We start from the raw sequence: 17,052 nt of genomic DNA on the forward strand, positions 1-17,052 counted from the left end.
GACCTATAAATAGAAACAACATGTTACAACCTCAAGATAATAGAATTATTAAAAAGCTGAAGTTCAGGTTTCCTCATTTTTCCCCCTTGAAGGCAAGCTTTTTCGTTCAGTTCTGCAGTACAATTGTTCATTTACTGCTTATCTGAATTAAGTTCCTGTGTGCTTCTGAGCTGTCAACATACCAATGAAAGAAAATCAGCCAAAATCTAATGTTCAAAGAGCAATCTTAAAAAGATTATCATCGGCAGAGCAGGCAGTGAAACAGGTTTTAAGGAACTCCAGATATTCAAGAAGAGCATTCAAAGTGCCTTCCTGTGTATTTATCCATTTGCATCTGGCATCCGACTGCAAACAGTTTATTCAGGTGCTCTAACAGGCAAATTCAAGAATGCTTTGCATTACTGTGACTGTTCGGCTCCATTATCCCAGCACCCAGAAAATGTATTTAAAGCAGCTGATAATGTCTCCTGCTTTAAAAACCAGCGAGGATGTTGGTACCAGCTTTGTTTCATGGGTTTCAGGCTAACCTCCAGGTGTTAGAGACACACCTATTTTCAGTAGACTTTGCTTAGAAAGCGGTTGTGATGACGATGATGGTGCTGGTGAAGCTGTAGTTGTTGAAAGCGAGGTAACAGCAGAAGCAGGGGCAGGCGGGACTGTCACCTCGCTCTTTGGTTTCGTATTATGGTGAGAAGTAGGTCTACCTCCGATATATACGGTCTATTTTAATCCCGTCCTCTCATTGGCCGGTTCACCTCTGACGCCAGCTCTCGGTACAGCACGCGCAGGGCGGATGACACGCGCTATTTCCCGTGTTAAAGTTTCAGCAGTGATGCAACTCCGCGCTCAGGACAGGTGACACCTGAGTCTTTACGCTCTAAATTGAGGAAGTACTAAAAAAACAATATTAAAAGACAGTTGCCAAAGTGACAGCGCTCTTAACACGACAACTTACCGGAAAAATAAAAGTTTATGTTGCTTGTTGTGGTTATTGAATGTTATTACACGATTTTCGTATAATGCACTGAAAATTTGGGCTACATAGGAAATAACTGACTATCTTAAAAGTAGAAATACCTTAACATGTCTAACTGGGTGCTGTTATTTTAAGGTCATAAAAGAGAAGCACAGTTTAAAAATAAACCTTCAAATTAAATAATAATTAAATAACAAAAAGATTAAATAGCATAATTTCATCACACTAACTTTAAATAAGAGCCATTGCTCACCATACTTATATTTATTTATTGTTATTATCCCACTTAACGTTGCAGCTGAGGGCCCTGTGACAAACCACCAAGATCCCCCACTATAGCAGGGAAAACACCCAAAATGCTCATCAAACATCAATGAAACTATTAATGGTTTTGTTGGGAAGTCCCTCAGAGTTCCCTTACGGGTCCCAGGGGCCCCGAGTGGTGACCCTGCTGCCCTGCAGCCTGCAAGGGCGGCACACAGGGATGTATGAGCGCCATATTGCGCCTGACTGGAGCAGCAGCGGGAGAGGGAGTGTGCGGACCCGCCGTGCAAACCACCGTCTCATCTCTGGTAAGACTTTATTCTTATTTCAACACCTCCGTCCTGCTGACCGACCCCGGCAGCAAAGCAAGATGGAAGAGCTGCAAAATAAGACTTTGTTTGGTTTTATTTATTTATTTTTGCGCTCTTTGTTTGTGTTGCACTATACAAAGCAGGCAAATCTCACAACAGGTGTCTTTGGGATTATAATGGGAATGTGGCTGAGGGCGGCGCAGATGAAGCTTCTGCACAAAGGGGAGCATTAAGACAGCGTGGGTTTAGGAGCCCGCTTTCTAAATCTTTTACCGTGTATTTTTATTAGGAAATCTTTTTAGTGGAAAAAGTGGAACGTGTCATAAAGTGGGCTTGAGTCGTTTCCCCGTCGGTGTGGGTGTGTACCCAGAGCAGACATTACAGTCCCGGTGAAATATTCCCTGTCTGCCGTCACTTTGTCCCGTTTTGTCACACTGTAGCTGAGCACTGCTTGCGCTAAATGCACTGTAAAACAGCATTGTTTCTGTTGTCTACTTCTTTCTTTTTAATCGACTTTGTGACGCGATGCAGGCAAATATTGAGCATGAAAGGCTTCCGTTAATATGAAGTGGGGTGTGGATTTTTGAGATAATGACGTCTTCAAAATAAAAGACCAAAACCACAGACGGGTGGGGACCATTACGTTTATTAAAGGTAGTGGTTGAGGTGTGTTTCTGTACTAAAGCTAAGCTGCATGGTGTCTGTGTGACTCAGTGTTAAGGTAAAGCAAGATTTCAGGATATCCGGTGTTACATTTCAAAATAAAGCCTTTCAAGCGCGACATTTTTGGTATTCGTTGATAAAAGACAAGAAATGGCTGTAAGAGAATTTAAAAAAGCCAAACAACCAACATCACCATTTTACCTTGTTAATGTGTATAGGTGTATAGGTCAATGTGTATCAGTCTGTTGCTGGCTAACACAGATGGATAACCATATGTGTTAGATACACATTCACACTACCAGTTTAGAGTCACCACTTATCCTAACCCCACGTACGTGACAGCGCGTCATTGATCCACTGATAAGAAGTATGGTAGTGCCCATCAATGGATCACTGTGAATTAAATAAATACATCCATTTGAATATGCAAACATGGGTTTTTATTTTGTTATTCCAAATGAAAATATTTAGGTTTAGAAGTTCCTCATAGACTGAAGATTTCTCTATTTTGTTTTGTGGAAGGATATTGATAATTCGTATTATTATAGTACTAAGAGGGGTAATAATAATTATAATAATTGTAATAAATATGAAAAATAATCGACGAATTAATGTTTTTTTTAACCAGTGTCTCAGGGGATTACTAGAAAACAATGACCAGTAAGACCAACTGCTCTTAATTTGAAGGCTGAAAAGCCCACTTCCTATGTTATTGTATCCGGCTGCCGTTGGCTTGTTGGTTTCCAGGGTGATTCATCCTGATGACTGTAGTCCGCAGGAGTGTCGCGCTATCCTCAGTCGGGTTTAAGTAGCGCAGAAGTGGCCGAAACTCGTTTCTCTTCTTTCTCTCTTTTCAGGAAGGCGCAGTGAAAGCCGCAGTCGCTCGGAGTACAGGTCTCTCCTTTTTTTATTTGACAGTTCCTCGCTCGAAGCCGGGAAAAGGACAGAAAAATGCCCAAAGCGGTAAGCAGCCCCTTTGATTTTTCTGTATAATTTCACTCTGTAGTTCTGTGACAGGTAGATTGTATTAACTGAATCACAGCAGGTAGCGATTACCACGCTCTCAAATCTGTCTAATCCTATTCGGAAAAATATATAAAGAAATGGTTTTATTATTTTTGTATTATGCGAATCTCATAAAAATGTGGTTATAGCGACACTATTATTATGACAGTAGAGCTTTATGAGATTATTAGCTCATGTAAAAATACGGTAGTCATGTTAAAGGAGAATGCCACTGAAAAAATTCAATGTCTTACATCTTTATTATTGTTCTCCATTTATTTTTGCTTGAAAGATAAGTGTGAACAGTGTTTAATTTTAAATGTGGTTGCTGTTTAAGTGGGTAGATCTATATTTTTAATAGCTATATGCTTTTACTGGATAAGGGTGGAAAGTCTTTGAATGCAGATGTTGGGTGGAAAACTGGCAAAAAAAAGTGACTTGCTGTCTATATAAACTGTATTTTATGTAGTTACCATGTATATGTGAACAGGTTTTTAGCCTTCAATTACTCCTGACTCACTTTGCCCCACCCGAGCTCTTACATACTGTACAGTGGCACATGGCTCGTCCTGTATCTATACCTCTTTGTTATGGAAATGTATTAGATTAAAGCCTATGTCAATATTTTTCTCCGTATAGAAAGTGTCAGAAAGATAAATTAAGCCAAGTTGTTTGCATGAGTAACTCATGCAAGTCAAACTCACAGTTTGAAAGTATCTCAATGGGAAAAAGGCAAACAGTATCAGAAATAGGTGCAGTTGTGCATTTTGTGTTATTATGGTGACAGGTTGCTGTTAAACAGATTCATATAGGGATGACAATGACTGGAGCCCAGATGAGCATCACTAAACATTTGTCGGTTTGTTTAGAAATGCCTCAGGGTTGTCATGAGCGTCACTGTGGAAATGACATCATTGCTGTCTTGTTAGCAGCAGCAGCACACGGAGTCCAGTTGACACAAAACAGCCTTTTTAGAAAATCATGTCAGAGTATTTTTTTCCACGATACCAAGAAGTCACAAGGCCTTTTTTTTCTTCCTAAAAAGTTTATCCTAAAGACTAATTCAGTGTGTGGCCTCATGATTCGCCCAGTCTTTCAGACATGGCATGAGTAAATGTCAGTAGGACACTGTTTTTTTAGTAAATCTCTTCTTTCGATGCTGTGGGTGGGGAAAGCTGGGAAACAAAACCCACAGCGAGAGTCAGATGAGCCTTATGTTACATTCAGCCTGTTTAATTTCATCATCTATTAGTCAGTTGAAGATTTTCTTACTTAATCATCAGTCTGTGCAGTTTCAAAAATCCCTTTTTCTTCCCCTAGACACACATTTTTGTTTGAGAAATGACAGTTAAAGCTGGTAGTTTTTGTCTCTTCTTCATGAAAAATGCACCTTTTGTGTCAATTTAAAAGATTTCTTTATTTCAAAGACACAAAATTAAGTCTAAAAACATTTAGGAAAGCCCTAATGAACAAATGTGAAGGTATATTTCATTTTAGCTAATGATCCTGAGAAACCAGAAAGGGACACAAACCAAGCCTCAGGGGTGTCATAAGCTCCTACTAATGGTCCCAACCCCATGATAAATGGGTGTAAAAAAATCTGTGCCAAAACCATAGACATAGATCCATAGATTCAGCTCTTATGTGTAATAATTCACAAAAACTCACCAAAATCATCTAACCATCCGTCTGCTGTGAAACAGTCAGGAAATGTAAATGTGAAGTCACAGTCAAGCAGCAAAGGATCAAAAATGCAGACTTGCCTTAAATGTGAATCAAACTGAGAGAGAAACCTACAGGCACTCTGCAACTGTTAGAGTTCCGATGATGGGTGTGATACCAATCATTCCTGCCATGTGTTTTATCACTGTGGGGCAGGACTTCATTGCAGATTTGCGCGAGCAGCGAGGTCTCCTGTTCACCCCTCTGAATTGCACGTTATCCAAAGTAAACCTCAGTGCTCCCAGAATTTCCTCAGGATCACAGCCCTGTGACAAAATCAACACAAGGCGTGGCTGGCATCACTGTGGATGGGTGTTTTCTTCTCATGTCCAGTCCCATTGTTGCTATTTGTTCCTTTTAAATAATTGATTACTCAATCATATGAGGAACACCCTCCAGGCGTGATTCACCAATCCCAAAGTGGTTACAAGTCCTTGAAGTCTCATTCTTTAGTTACTTGTGTTAAATGTTGACAGAACGAGCTGGCCTGTTCTCTCTCTCTCCGTCTGTGCTGCAGTCATTTATTGGTATATTGCCATGGTGACTCCCTTTGTACCAGACTCTTGTAAAGCCATGCAAATTATGCAGAGGTTAAATATTGAATGGTCATCACCGAAGAATGCACCGTAGCCTATTCACAGTTTAACTACTGAGGTGATGCCCAGTAGTTTAAGAAACTTCTTAAACTTGCCACTGAAACATCCAAAGGAACGTTAATCAAATCTCGTGGTTATACAGAGCTGGGAGGGGTTATGTACGCATAGACTTTGGAAACTGGAATAACCAAGTCAGTCAGGCCTCTAAATTTAAAGGGTCTCAATTTCATGTTAGATTTGGAAATGGCACTCTAGGAAGAAAAACAATAGTGAAAGCAAATTGCTGTTACAGTAACCTTTCTTGCAATGAGTGTCTAACCTGATTAGAAAAAGATAATTTAATCTATCTTTTTCTAAAGATTACCTCCAGCCTGTTCCTTAAAACCCACACACACCCAGTGTAACCATACAACATCTTGTGCAGATGGAGTTAATAAAGAAGATCTAGGAGACTGCTTTAACATAAAGACTGGAAACTGGAAGGAACAGGCAGCCTGGCTCTGTGCAAAGATTCCACTTGTGAGCCTTAATCCAGGCTGGTCATTTATTTTCACTTCCAGATTTAATGCCTTCTACATTTGCTTGTAGAGACCTTTTCACTCCCAACAGTTGAAACAGTGGTTTCTTGGTCCATTGAGTACCATGAGTGAATTAACACAGTGATAAAACTGTATTCTCTGACATCACAATGTTTTTTTTTTACTTCATTCTTAACCCTTGCTAAACTAGTATTTTGGTATGGATGCACTTCAGTGTCAGCATAAAACATCTTTAGATTCAGGCAGATATGTTGGTCTTCAGTGATTGGGTAGAAATAACTAGGTAGCAAGGAGGCAATAGGGGACTGAAGCGTGAAAGGGAGTGGAATGAGTTGATTTCAGGTACTTTATGCACCACATTGCGGTCTGATCGCCTCATTTAATTCTGACCATGAGATCATGTGCACTTGTTACCATGTTTTGGCTCTCACTGCTTAATAATCTGTGTTGCCATAGAGCTCGGATTGCTTGTTAATGTTTCATAGCTACCACCGTGGTGCATCTTCCTCTAGGAGTGATTTGCATAACCTGTGCTGTTACAGTGGGTTTAGGAAATAGAGCTTCTGTTACTAAAATCTTGAAGTCCGGTATTAATATGAGGCTGGGGTATAAATGGTTAATATGAACTGCTGGACTTTCCTCTGACTAAAGTTGCTCTTTGTGGAACTCTGGGTCCTTGCCTGGTGTATTTTTAGCATATGTGTCATGTTTTCTTTACCGCTGTGAATGGCCTCAGTTTATTGTGAGTTACCGTTGGAGAACTTAGTTTGAGATCAGATATCACTCACTCACCGGTTTCCACTGGCTTGTCTCCTACACATATTCATATATTCCATTCTCTTCTGGTTAGGGTGTGTGTGTGTTTTTTCCTTCTAGATGCTCCATCTGTAACTGTTACATCTGTAACTGTATTTGTAACACCTCAAACTGTAAGCGCTAGAGAACAGTAATTTAAAAAGAAGAAACCTAAAAAATAATACTTAATAGAGCCGTTTCTGAGCGATTCTGGTGAAGTTTTTGTGGTAGGTAATCCTTCTCCTCTGGGATGTAGATGGTGATATTGGAGGCTACTGGGGCACTGCAACTGAAAGGAGAGCTTTGTTTTGCTGTGTAAAGTAAATGCAGTGCTTCCCCTCCTTCTCCAACTTCCAAGCTGTGACTTGAAGCGGGTAGGGGTTGCTTAATTGGGCGAATGACTCAAAACCTTTCAAATTGTACGCACATGTGCCATTAGAGGGTTGAGCTCAGTGCTCCATTGTTTTTATTTTGTTGGTAAAGCAGAGTTTGCTTTGTTGCTGCTGGGTTTTAATGTCATGTGAGTTTACTGGCTAACCTGACTTGACAGGAGCAGCAGACTGGGGCAGTAAATGGGGCATTTTGAATATCCACTGACTTGACTGCTGTGCTCTTACAATATCCTGAAGGGCACAGCGGTGAGGTGCTTTTCCATGCACTGCTGTGATTGGATTTGCCTTCCCTGGAGGATTTGCGTGTAACAGTTAGTTGATCAGTCCGCAAAGCTTCATGGGAATCAGCGGCCCTCTGAGTCACCACATTCATCGCTGCTCCGGCCCAGATATCCCTTTTCCAGTGGGCGTCATTCAGTTTGTTCACCGCTGAGGCTCAGTGTAGTTCACAATGGACTGGAGATGAAAGATGTCACTGGAGGCCTTTCTCTCTCCTCACTCTGTGTCCACTAACCTCTTTGTATCGTTTTCACTGGGCATTAATAAGCTCAGTCAATACCCTGAGTATCTGTGCCTTTTCATAACCCCCCCAAATACCAGAGACGGTTGACATTATAGCCACAGAAAAGAGGTTCAGTATGTGGGTTACCTCAAAGCAGCCACTGTAAATATTTGTGCATTGTTGCATGGTCTTTGTGTAAATTTCATATCGTGCTTACTGATTACTAACCAAACCGACAATACAGAATACCGTTTCTCTCCATTATGAGACACACTTGACGTCAGTTTTCATTAGGCACGGCAGTCATATTGTTTGAAATGATTCTGCACGTTAATCACCGGGGTGGATGGCTGTGAGTGGACATTAACTTCTGGGCCTGTAGAGCAGGTTTCAGTACGATGGACCTCCTCTTTTTGTAAGCACAGGTCACTGTGATCAGTCATTAACCAGAGAAGTGAAAGACTCTGAAGTTTTGAATAGGACTGAGTGAATGGAGTTCCTTCAGTTGAACCATCCAGAATAACATACATTGTGCCATTATTAGCTTGGGAAACTGGTGTAAGCTGTGCTTATGATATCTAATCTTACTTTCATGAGTTGGACTCGTCACTGCATATTTTAATCAATAACACCTCCAGTTTTGCAGCACAGTTCCCTTCAATCAGCTGGTCTGTCTCTGAGAAAGCAGAGCCCCTTCTGTTTACTCTGCAAATACACCCCCCTTACCAAACACACACTGACACACACATAAACACACACATTGCAGCTATGTTCTGCAGCAGTTTAGTATGATTTACCTTGGGTTTTTTTTGTTTGTTTTTTTTTACCTATAAGCACCCCTCTGTGTCTCTGGGTCAGCATTTGTACTTTTTTTCTCATGTTTTTCTGCAGGTCAATGTTCGCGTCACCACCATGGACGCTGAGCTGGAATTTGCCATCCAGCCCAGCACCACCGGCAAGCAGCTGTTTGACCAGGTAAAGTGCATATCACCTCTGTACTTGACTGTGGCATCAGTGTTGGCCTTTTAAAAATTTTTAAAGACTTTGGAAACAATATTATGTGGAAAAGTTAACAATTTGGGATTTATTTTGATATAAAGTCTTTGAATCTTTTAGCCAAGGTGGTGAATATAGTTTGGCACAAAATTAGGAATCATGCTGAGAAAGGATAGTGGATATACTGGACAAAGATGCTAAGTAAGGAGCTGCTTGGCAGGAAGAAAGAGGAGCACTGCAGAGGAGGTTTATGTATGTACTGAAGGAGGACACGTAGAGTTGTGACAGAAGAGGATATAAGGGTTAGAGTGGGATGGAGGAAAATTATCTGACACAAATTATGACACAGGTAAGTACAAGTGACCGTGGCAATCTGTTAGTAACCACCTTTTCCCCCCAGTGATTGAAGGTTGCCAGGGGTCACTGACTGGTCTCTAAGACTGTGTGACTGAAGACTAAGTGCTTGCATACTGAGTGTCAAAATCTCACTGTTCCCATTCTTCCTCCTGAGGCCTCATGTCCCTTACCCAAATAAATAAAAGAATTTGTCAAATCAAGTTTCCTTTCCAGAAAGAATTGCATTTAGATTAATTTTCAAACTGCTGTGACCTGTATTATTGCACCAGTAAACTGGGCTGTTGTGACTTTCCAGTCATTACTTCTGGGCCTGAAAAGCTGTCCAGCACAGACCAGATTGCAGGATCTTTTTCCTTAAAGACTCCTTTTCAGCATCAGGGACTGTTATTAAAAGTTTCCGGTGATGAAGAACAACAGCTGAATGTAACGCTTAAGATGAAGCAAACATGAAACTTGATGAATATGTCAATCAACTTGATGGTTTATGGCTTAAAGTGGTGAATGAAGTCTGTGTGGGTGGTTACACAGTGTCAGTGCAGAGTGAAAGGTGTGGTCACAGTGAAGTAAACATTTACCTGTTGTGACTGTAGCTGTCTAGTGAACGGTGGTCTTCACTGACTGTAAATTATTACTGATTGCTTCATTCTTCTGCAAAGCCTTACAGCTTAATTGTGCTGGCATTTAACCTCAGATTTATGTTTCTGTAGTCTTCCATCAGGGGCGAGTTGAGTGTTGATGTAAGTCAGTTTGATATTTTTACCCACTACGGTGAATGACATTACGTAATCATAGCATCTGGCTTTGTTTCTTGTTGCTATTACTGGTCACCTGCCTTACTAAAGAAGACCATTTTAATTTTCACTTTCCTGTTGCTTATGACGCCATTGTGAAACTCTGTAGCAAAGATCCAAATGTAGATAACGAGTCATTAGTATGAGCTCCTCTGTGGCTTTTACGACAGCACCGGGGGAGGGAAGGCATTGTTTTAGCCACTTCCTGTTTAACTTGTTTTTCAATAGCAAAGTAAAGCCGACTGTGGATTGATTTTTTTTTTTTTTAGTCAAAGACATTTGAATGCAGTCATGTTAAGTGTAGTATTGACCTAAAAAATCACAACAAAAACTTCCAGATTCAAAAATGGTCATGTTTGATGTCTCGTGTAAAGTGGTGTATGAATTACTTGCATGTAACTGATCAGTTCATAACAAATTTTCAAATAGCACAGGCATCGTCACTAGTTTTGTAGAAGTAAAGATGAACTAAAGACCCTGATGTTGACCTCTCTTTATTCGCCTACTTGTTACAATGGCTGTAAGTAGGGTGTGCCACAGATAATCATTCTCTCTCTGTGAGTGCCAGAGACAGTTCACAATGCTCTATTTTTATCATCAATACAATTTGCTACTCCAAGCATGGGAAATTATCTCCAAAGCTTTGAGCAACTGTTCACTGTGCCTCCAGGTTTAAATGTGTGACAGTAACTTTGGAAATTCCTTGGCCCTGAAGTCTGTTTGTGCCTGATTTAAAAAAAAATATATATATATTTTTTGAAAGCCTTGAAAGCAGTCGGCAACAGAAAACAGAAGTACCCTCATAGAGTTCAGCAGCTTCGGAAATGCTGAGTAACAACAGTGAGCTCATTCCCAGTGCAAATGTGAGGCCTGGCGTGGCCCGTGTGGTCAGCGCTGATCATAGCCTTCGTCCTTGTCATGCTGCTGTTAAGGAGAAACGCCTGCCACTCCCCTACACACCCTCATACGGTTTCACTTCCATGTGACTTCTGCTTCTTTTCGTTTTGCCTTAAGCCACAGTTAGGAAAATCACTGCCACTGCATTTTACAGTAGTAGCAGTGGTTAGTTAAATCTGGCCACGTTCGGCCTCCAGATACTTTCTCCTGCGTCGGTGTGGTTTCGACAGATTTTCAGCTTCAGCTCTGTAGAACTGGTTTGGATCAGTTAAAAGCTGGAGGGGCAATTGCTGTGAAGCAGCTGAAATCATGGCAACGTTTTTAAACAGTTCAGCAATGTGTTGAACCGAATCCAAGTCCAAGAAATATGTCTGACAGGTGGCAGCAGAACAATGTGGCACCCAAGCTCATACGTCAAAGATTCATACAAAAACATTGCTGAGTTCCTTGTCAAGAGAGGTAACATGTTCCAATGTGGGATGTTTGTGGTTGTGTTATGGTATAGCTATTCTTAGTTATTAAAATGAGCAACTCTGGATTTTCAACACTCCCTTGGTCATGGTCATTGTCATTTGCCTCGAACCGGCAATCCCACCTCAGGGCACACTCCATCTTTGTCGTGGTCGGTCCTTGTTTGGGGGGGGAAACCTCTCCCTTCCCCGCCTCAGTCACTGGAACACTCTGGATCAGTCTGCCTGGGGGATCCAGTGAGTAATGCTTTTTCAGGCCAGTGGCATTCCTGCCTTTTACCACAAGGCCTGAGCTCCCATAAACCAGTAGGAGAGACTTTCACTCAATGTCTGATGGCTTTTAGCGTTAACCTGACTGCTAAATATTTCACAGGTGTTTTCCCCTCTTTTCTTAATCATTGCCAGAAAAATGCAGAGCTGTCCTGGTTGCCTCTTTGGCCTCTTTGGTTTTATGTATGAAAATTAACTTATTCATACTGGGTAATGTCATCAAGAATTTTTTAGTAAAACCATCCACAAGTTAGCCAAAAGGCATTCAATTCAGCACTGGAAAAAGGCTCATATGTAAGGTAATAGTCATTAATTTAAAAGTCTGAAACATTTTGTCATTTTTGCTACGGACAGAAACATTAGGAGACATTACAGCCTCGTAACTAAAGCTGGGATTCTGGGATTCAGTGTTAGCCCCATACTGCGGATCACCTGCTTTACGATGCTTCATTTCAGTGTAACTTAAAGATATAAACTTGACAAAGTGCTAACAGAGAGCTTCCTGGGTAAAAATTCAGTTATGTGAATATCCTGTCTGGCAGGTAGGACGTAACACATTCTCTGAAAGAAAATGAGAAATTCTCATTCTGAATGAGAATCAGGCTGATCATTAGCAAAATAAAGAGTTTTCAGTTAGTGCTGCCTAACTAGTAGCAAATATATAAGCAGATTTCATAAGACTTTAGTGCTAGCAAGGTGAGGACAGACAATTCCTTAAACCACACAGAGTATTTGCAGTACTGAGAACTAGGGAAAGTGTCTTGTTTTCTGCAGTGCACTGCACGTGAGGAAGGCCTCTTGTTTGGGTGTGCCTGCCTTAAACCTGCATTCTCTCTAGTGGCCCACAGGGGGCGACTCCACTGGTTTCAAAAAGTAGTCCAGCTACATTAAAGTCTATGAAAAGCTACCCTTTAACTCAGTTGACGATTAACTTCAGTAAACACTTTCCTTGTGAGTTTGTGGTCTCAGTTGTTAGTTTCAGTAAATATAATCCAATGTTTGTTTTTGTGAATGATGATCCCATCGGAGTCAAATAGTGCAGTAAAGCAGGGTGTGCTTTAGGGTGGGCCACTGTTGTGATAAGCATGTAGTGTCTTTGGTTTGTTTGTCAGATTGACTCCACCAATACCAAGACAGTGATAGTTAAAACGCTGAGAGACTTCAATACAGGACTTCAGTAATGTAATGTTACAGTGATGATGAAGCTTATTATCTCACAATCGAGTCTAAGCCATTGCTAAAACTTAAACAAATAGTCAAGGGATTCAGTCTATTAATTCATTTTCTACCACCTTAACCCTATATCTGTCTTACTGGTTTTACTTTATAGTTTTAACAGTAAGGTATTGTGACCATATAGGATTTTGTTTAATATTAAAAATGTAATCAAAAGGCTTAAATTGAATTTCCAAAAACCTTGAAGCTAAGTTTCTAACTGGAATGTTTTACTCGGAGGGAATAAGTGGTACACTTGGGTTTCAGAGCTCTTGACGAATATTGAGGTAAACTAGCAGCAACCCATTAAAGTCGAGGCAACCTGCCAAATCACCCTGCTGCGAAGTCAGTCCACTAAAACCGTGTCCCCGGGTTCAGATTTAATCCACCTCTAATGAACTGTATTATTTTCAAAATCCTTTGTCAGCAGGTGTCCGTAACTTGTACAGCATATTTTGGAAGCTAGTTAATTTTTTTAGGCGAACCACAATGTTGTTGGTAAGCTTATACGGATTACTTCAACGGCAAAGTGGTATCAGGGATTTCTTCAACTGAATGTGAAACAGAAGCACATTTAGGTATATGTGTCGCTGTTCCTTCTGGTATCTCTCCCTCTCAGTCTGTGGACCCCAAATCTAAAAGCACCATGAAAGGACCGATTGTTTTCTCAAGCCTTATGAGTTTCACTACAGGTGAGATGCAGGCTGAAGTGCTCTTGCTCTCTTATTCCAGGCTCTCGTCTTGTTGCTGCTGCACTAAATACAATCCATCTAAAGGTCTAAAACAAAGCCAGTCTTCTTTCATTCAGGGACTTGTTGATATCTATCAAGAAGAGAAAAACATTGTGGATTTAGCTAAGTGTTGCATTTAATCAAAAGAGTCTTGTTTTGCTGCAAAAATGATATTTTCCAGTTATTGTTGTGGCGATTTACTTATTGTCTTAACTGTGTTTTTTGTGATTTAAAAGAAAATGTTCCTCAGGGATCCTCAGAGACCAGTAAGAATACAGTGAATGGTTTTACAGTGGTTCATGCCCAGGATCTTATGTGGCCAGAGGGATCAAACATGTAGCATTTAAGAGCGTACCTTTGTTTGTCCTGGCAGTGTCTAACTGCATTAACTAAAGCCTGAGAATGTGTAATACTATGAGGGCTGTCCACAAGATTACTGTGGTACCTGAGTATGTCATCTTAAGGATAGATTGTATAGACTTTGCCAAAGGTTGAAAATCCTTCAAAGGCCTTTTCACAACTCGTCATTGTGAGAGGAGAAAAATTACAAGTTAGTGTGATTATGTGGAAAATTACAAGGCATGAAGGCCACGATCTTTGTATTTTTCTGAAAATGAAAAACTTGTGTCACATCCAGATAATAAAAATGTTATTAAGCTACAAAAAGATTTCTGTTGTAGTGCGTTAGGCGATAAAAGGAATAGCTGTTGTAGCTCTGCTAAATCTGAGTGCTTTCTGTTTCTCTGTGCAGGTGGTAAAAACCATTGGCTTGCGTGAAATTTGGTACTTCGGGCTTCAGTATGTGGACGGCAAAGGTTACCACACTTGGCTAAAACTGGACAAAAAGGTAAAACCCAGCTTTAAAATATGTTTTTGTGAGTGTGTGTGTGTGTGTGTGTGTGTATTGATACTTAATTGTGAATGATTATTATTATTGATAATGCCAAACCTGTGTCTTATTTATACTTTGATGGGCACTTTCCTTTTCATTACATGGTACCTGATTCCTGCATACTGTGCGTGTATGTCATGTCTGCTTGGCTCCTTTCACACCCTTCCCTTTTGATTAGTATGGAGTAATAGAGAAAGAATGCATTGTTCTGAGGGGGCGATGTATTCAAAGGTCTCTTGTTTGCCTTTCATTCAGTCAGTAGCTGCTATATTGCTATATTCGTAATATGACATGGCACCTGGTTTCTGTGTGCTGCGGTAGCTAAGGAGGGTGGAAGGGGTGGAGGGGGTCAGGGCTACATGTTATCAGCTGGAGGTGGATTATTTGACAAAGAGTATGAACTCTTTGTGAACCATAGCTGCCTCTGTTATGTTCTTCTCTTTCCCTGAGTAAACACACTTTACCTGGCCTCGGCTCAGTGTTGATCTGCATTATCAAACGGACAAAAACAGTCTTGTGAAAAGCACACATTTGCCTGATAAACAAAAGATCCCTGGTTCGATTCCGGGAGGGGACCCAGATCCTTTTTGGGGTTGCGTCAAGAGGGCATTAGGTTTTTAAAATTAAAATAAATCTGCCAGATCAAATGTAAAGCTTGTGAATAAGGGAGCAGCCTAAAGAAAATCAGCCAGGTGATAAAGTCATATGTCCATAGTCCACATGTTCAACTCTGCAGCTGATCCTGTCCTAATAATCTGATCTGACGATAATTGATTCCAAATTTGAACCACTAGTTGGGTGCTACTTCTGAATCTCAAACTGAAGCAGGGAGGGAGGCACCACGTTTTTACATGAAAGAAAAATGTGTGGGATAATTTTTGAAATGTACACCAGCCTCTTTTTCGGCTCCCATGAGGAGGGTTAAGCTCAGATTTTTAAAATAATGTTGAGTACACCGATCTTGTTTATCTCTAATAGCTTTGAAAAGAAAGGTTATGAGTAATACCTTTCTGAATGAAACAAATGCCAGAAACGATGCTAATCTGTCCTGTCAATTTATAATTTTTTTTCGAAGAGAGAGGGAAAGAGAGAGAGAGAAAGAGAGAGTTATACTTGCCTCAGTCAGCAGCAGCAAACTGTACACTGTCTGCTGACAGTGCAGCTCATCAGCACAATGCAATGATCAAACTGGAATATTCCTGGTCCCATTCTCTTCATCAAGACTGCCTGGTTCCTGTTTTGAAATGAGAGGAAGAGGTGTATTGTGTAAACACACACTGTAGCTGGGAGTTAATAAAGTTTATTTCGACTAAATGAAAGGGCAGATCCCCCTTTTTAGGTCATTACAGCGCAATGGGTTTCATACGGTTTAAAGTGTGGATCAAATCCATTATTTATACCACCGATTGTGATTGTTTTGTAGCCAATAATAGTAAATTTGTTAGAGAAACTGTTTTTAAAACATGCTTTTATAGCGTCATGATTCACAGGATGATTCTTGCTACAGAAAGTCTTGATTTACACTCTGACAGTTCTGGCATTTATACAGTCCAGTTTTACAATTTGAAACTGAAGTCACAGCTTGACAATCATTTTGAAAAGTTGAATGAAAATGAAAACCCGTCCATAAAATTACTTGGAATACTTTGAGATAGCAGTTGCTTTGATAAGATATCAGCCTCTTATCTAACCAACTTATCAAGGCAGTAAGTGAGTATGTTTATTGTATAATTTCTCTCCAGGTGTCATCTCAGGATGTGAAGAAGGAGAACCCCCTGCAGTTCAAGTTTCGTGGCAAGTTCTTCCCTGAGGACGTTTCTGAGGAGCTGATCCAGGAGATCACCCAGAAGCTCTTCTTTCTGCAGGTGAAGGAGAGCATCCTGAGCGACGAGGTCTACTGCCCACCAGAGACAGCCGTGCTGCTGGCCTCCTACTCTGTTCAGGCCAAGTTTGGAGACTACGATAAGGATGTCCACCGGCCTGGGTACCTAGTGTCTGAGCGCCTACTGCCACACAGGTGAGATGTGAGCTCAGAGCCACTAATTGAGACTTGCAGACTTGGCTTATTAATCTAAATCAGTTGTTTGTCCTTTTTTGCTTTTAATGGGGAAAATTTCTTTGAAAAAAGGAAGTAGCATGCTTAAAATCAGCAGCACTGGTTGAACCAGCTCCAAAGAAATAAGATAAGATAAGATAACCTTTATTAGTCCCACACGTGGGAAATTTGTTTTGTCACAGCAGGAAGTGGACAGTGCAAAAGTTATGAGGCAAAAATTAGAATACAAATTCATAGTGTCTCCACCCAAAGAAACAAAAGAGGAGATGGATTTTATTGAGGAAACATTGTTTCTAATTAACAATGAGTTAAGAGCAAATTATGCTTGTAATCTGTTTAGATTGGCTCTTGTTCCACCCTCACCTAGATATATGCAGTTACTCTTCATATATATATTTTACCACTCTTAGTAACCAGGAACAGGATTTTAAATGTGAGTGGGTATGTCAGGGATTGGCACTTTAAATGTCTGGGCGTAATGCTTTATGTGTCTGTCCCAAAGGTGTAGAGATTGTTGCAAAACTAAACAACAAAGTGCTGCCTTGTACTGATCTAAGCAAGAAATTTGAAATTCTTCTAGAAATCTACAACAACAAAAAAACCACGCCTGCA

The 17,052-nt window shown here is 40.5% G+C and overlaps 1 protein-coding gene across 1 annotated transcript in view; it reads left to right on the forward strand.

Annotated features, from left to right (window-relative positions):
• The first annotated feature begins 1,444 nt into the window (after positions 1 to 1,444).
• ezrb (ezrin b) overlaps positions 1,445 to 17,052 on the forward strand; it is a 30,165-nt gene continuing 14,557 nt past the window's right edge. The window contains exons 1-5 of the mRNA XM_082504716.1: positions 1,445 to 1,548; positions 3,072 to 3,177; positions 8,657 to 8,740; positions 14,244 to 14,339; positions 16,127 to 16,401. Coding sequence (XP_082360842.1) covers positions 3,166 to 3,177; positions 8,657 to 8,740; positions 14,244 to 14,339; positions 16,127 to 16,401 — 467 coding nt within the window. The 5' untranslated portion in view covers positions 1,445 to 1,548; positions 3,072 to 3,165. The remainder of the gene's footprint in view (positions 1,549 to 3,071; positions 3,178 to 8,656; positions 8,741 to 14,243; positions 14,340 to 16,126; positions 16,402 to 17,052) is intronic.

This window comes from Aulonocara stuartgranti (genome assembly GCF_965226115.1).
Source record: "Aulonocara stuartgranti genome assembly, chromosome: 15".
NCBI classification, from domain to species: domain Eukaryota; kingdom Metazoa; phylum Chordata; class Actinopteri; order Cichliformes; family Cichlidae; genus Aulonocara; species Aulonocara stuartgranti.